Consider the following 3,221-nt stretch of genomic DNA (forward strand, 5'->3'; position numbering starts at 1 on the left):
AAAAAAACATCTAGCTTGCCTTTATGAAAATGCCGAGAGCAAACACGCATTAAGGGAGATATCGTGTTGACAGTGATCTCCTTTCCTCTTACCGCTGCGACACAGGCCACCCGACGCCTCTTCGTTACCTCCTCTACCTGCTGTCTGTATCCCCTTTTCCAAGTGGGAAACCGAAAAAAATGTCATGCGGTGCTACACCTTTCTGCCATTTCTTCCATGTCACTTAGTATGACAGCCTTTCACACAGCATAAGTGTCCCATCTTAAAAAGAATAATGCCACAAGCAAATGCTGCCACTTGAGTTATATACATCCAAAATGGCGATTCGACCCACAATACACTGCGCCTTTAGCGAGTGACGTCACCTGTCAATGACCTACCGAAAAGCTGTAAAAACTATCAATTTATATAATGCCTTGAAGAATGCTTTGCAAATGAGAAAGGATGTGTACTGCTCGTTCTTTAAAGTGTAGTTTGTATGTGTTATGCATCTTGCATTATGTTTGTATATTGTTAAAAAAAAATAAAAAACAACTCTAACCATGAAAAAAACACGTAGACAGGGGAGAATATGCAAATTAACAATTAATTATATTACTGCAAAATAATATCATCAAATATATTTTTTTAGATTTTGCAAGGGGGGGGGGGCTCTGGGCTGCAGCCCAGGAAAGCCCGTGCATGATGACGTCAGTGGTTCTAGAATCTACAATATTCGAATGACGCTCACCTATCCTGCGCAGCTATAAAACTTTCATTTGCGTCCTGCTTTGAGAAACGATGGGTGTCAAACGATCACGTTCCGACTCTGACTGTGAATCTCCTCCCAAGAAAAGGAGAGAGAGTACGGAAGGCGATTTGCGGTTTAAAGGGCCTCGCAAAGGTTGGACGACTGGCTTTGATAGTTCATGAAAATTACACATAACTTATTTATTATTAAGAAAGCAATGTAAATCTTTTTAATAAGGCTTGCTGCAAGAACAGATGTAAACAATGTACTGGACCTATAGATTAAACAAATAAATTAAAGCAATAATTAATTCATTAATTGATAAAAATTGCCACTGAATGTTTTTTGTAAACAAACATGTACCCAAATTGATTCAATATTGTGGCTGCTTTGATTCTGAACCTGAGCCTATTCTGACTGTAGCATGTAATAGGCACACTAAAGATAATACTGAATGAACAGACCAAGTTCAGGGTAGGCATGCAATAAAGAAATATTAATGCACGGTATTTAAAGTTAGTAGTGAAGTTTCTGCAACTGTGTTATCGTATAGAAAATGCTGTGTGGACTCTTTCTGAAGTGTACCTGCTTAATGTTGTAGAACATTTGGAGGACCTGTACCACCAGGGGGAGCTACTGGGAGAGGGTGGTTATGGAGCCGTGTATGCCGGCACTCGCAAGGCCGATGGCTTCCCAGTAAGTCTCCAAATGGTGTAGTCATGACATGCATAGCTATATCTCTCCAGAGATCCCTTTTATTATACCTGTTAGATGCAGCTGTAAAAGCCTATGTTTTCTCAATATATACTACACTAAATTTGTAAAAAATTTTTCCCTCTAGGTGGCCATCAAACATGCCCGAAAGGATGACGAGGAGCTAGAACTGGTAAGTGTTTTCATTCATGGAGCTTGGTTTATTTGCAAGAATTTCTGCCTTAATATATGTACACCCTGCCCTCCCATTCATAGCCTGGACTTGACGGGCCCATCCCATTGGAAGTGGCGCTAATGATGCTCGTCAGCCATGAGTCATCTTGTGCCAACGTGCTGAAGCTCATGGACTGGTTCAGTGGACCAGAAGATTACATTATGATCCTGGAAAGGCCGGATCCATGCCAGGATCTGTACGAATTCTGCGATAGCAAAGGGGGCTACCTCTCAGAAGATGTTGCAAGGCACGTGCTGGTCCAGGTGCTCCAGGCTTTGCGTCACTGCCAGGACTCAGGCGTCTTCCATCGCGACCTCAAAACAGAGAATCTGTTAATCAGGACGGACACTTTGGAGGTTAAACTAATTGATTTTGGCTGTGGAGACAAATGGAAGGACACCCCCTATGTGGAATATTCAGGTCAGTAAGGGAGGCTAATTAAAAACCTGTCAAACTAACCCCTGTTTTTAACAGCAAGTAGCAGGTAACCTGGACCTGTGATAACTCCCTGCAGTGGAGTTGGATGTGTATTCTTCGGTCCTAACCTAACTCATTGCAGTAAGTCATTTGCCTTGTTATTTCAGGAACAGAGGACTTTGCTCCCCCAGAGCTGTTCCTGAGTGGGGAGTACCTAGCTGGCCCCACCACGGTCTGGTCTGTAGGCCTCACACTTTATGAGCTAGTGTGCGGCTACTTGCCCTTCCGCAACAAGAGGGCAATCATCTCAGGCTGCTTGATATTCCCCTCATGGGTCTCTCCTGGTGAGCTGCTTACTTTTTGTCCCACGACTAGAGTCTCCTGACAGGGAGTGTTCTTTTTCTGACTAACTCTCTGACTCTGCCAATCTATTCTCCAACAGACTGCTGCAGTCTGATTCGCCGGTGCCTGAGGCGTAAGGTGGCGGATAGGCTGACATTGGAGGAGATTCAGGTCCATCCATGGCTGCAGCAGACGTGACTGCTGACCTGAAGGTCAAACAAGAAAATATTGTTTTGTTAACCTTCTGTAATCATGATCATCTTAAATAATGCGCAACTGTCAAATAAAAGATTTACTTTCACAAATGCTCTATATAGGTGTTTCTCATTTGTTCTGATTTCTTGGTAACAGTGGTTAGTTGATGCACAATATCCTGGTTCCCCGAATATCCAAGTCATATCATAATGATTTGACCTGAATTAAAACAATGGTTGGGCCAGAGGGAATCCAGACATCTTGGGGTGATACGTGTTCGATACCTTACTTCGGATGAGCATGATTGATTGAGAGTCGGAGTCTGTTATATTTTACAAGTAGAACCTTTGCTGAGCACCACATTCTGTAACAGCTACAATGATTTGCACAACAATGGCTTTGCACCTGCCTTAGAGCCAAGGTCATTCTTGCTGCAAACACCTTCATTCTGTCTCTCATGCTTGGCCTCAATGTCTTAAAGGTTGTGTAAGCTAAAGCTAATGTTGCTATGCATAAGAAACACTAAGTGTTAATAATTCTGTACTTGTCTGGAAAGAGATTATGTTGCATGATTTCGCCACACCAGCCTCTGTTTCTCATTTGGTCAGC

At 42.8% G+C, this 3,221-nt stretch overlaps 1 protein-coding gene across 2 annotated transcripts; it reads left to right on the forward strand.

Moving 5' to 3' along the window:
• Nucleotides 1–741: 741 nt before the first annotated feature.
• LOC125726491 (serine/threonine-protein kinase pim-1-like) lies at nucleotides 742–2,832 on the forward strand. Of its 2 annotated transcripts, XR_007388188.1 has the most exons (5): nucleotides 742–883; nucleotides 1,332–1,426; nucleotides 1,572–1,616; nucleotides 1,700–2,419; nucleotides 2,518–2,832. XR_007388188.1 is itself a non-coding variant. In XM_049002864.1 (4 exons), the coding sequence occupies exons 1-4, from the start codon at nucleotides 781–783 to the stop codon at nucleotides 2,084–2,086; spliced, it is 630 nt and encodes a 209-aa protein (XP_048858821.1). In that variant the 5' UTR covers nucleotides 742–780; the 3' UTR covers nucleotides 2,087–2,506. The 2 variants fall into 2 exon arrangements, 1 of the variants encoding a protein (XP_048858821.1); XM_049002864.1 differs by lacking the exon at nucleotides 2,518–2,832 and having other exon boundaries at nucleotides 1,700–2,506.
• Nucleotides 2,833–3,221: the final 389 nt, after the last annotated feature.

The sequence above is a fragment of the Brienomyrus brachyistius genome, unplaced genomic scaffold, assembly GCF_023856365.1.
Source record: "Brienomyrus brachyistius isolate T26 unplaced genomic scaffold, BBRACH_0.4 scaffold73, whole genome shotgun sequence".
Taxonomy (NCBI): Eukaryota; Metazoa; Chordata; class Actinopteri; order Osteoglossiformes; family Mormyridae; genus Brienomyrus; species Brienomyrus brachyistius.

Bases quoted from the DNA above. Each gene is read 5' to 3' on its own strand.
- LOC125726491 (XM_049002864.1), top strand. From the start codon at position 781: ATGGGTGTCAAACGATCACGTTCCGACTCTGACTGTGAATCTCCTCCC. The intron at 884-1,331 runs GTTGGACGACTG...TTAATGTTGTAG, and splicing joins GTTTAAAGGGCCTCGCAAAG to AACATTTGGAGGACCTGTAC. The intron at 1,427-1,571 runs GTAAGTCTCCAA...TTTTCCCTCTAG, and splicing joins GCAAGGCCGATGGCTTCCCA to GTGGCCATCAAACATGCCCG.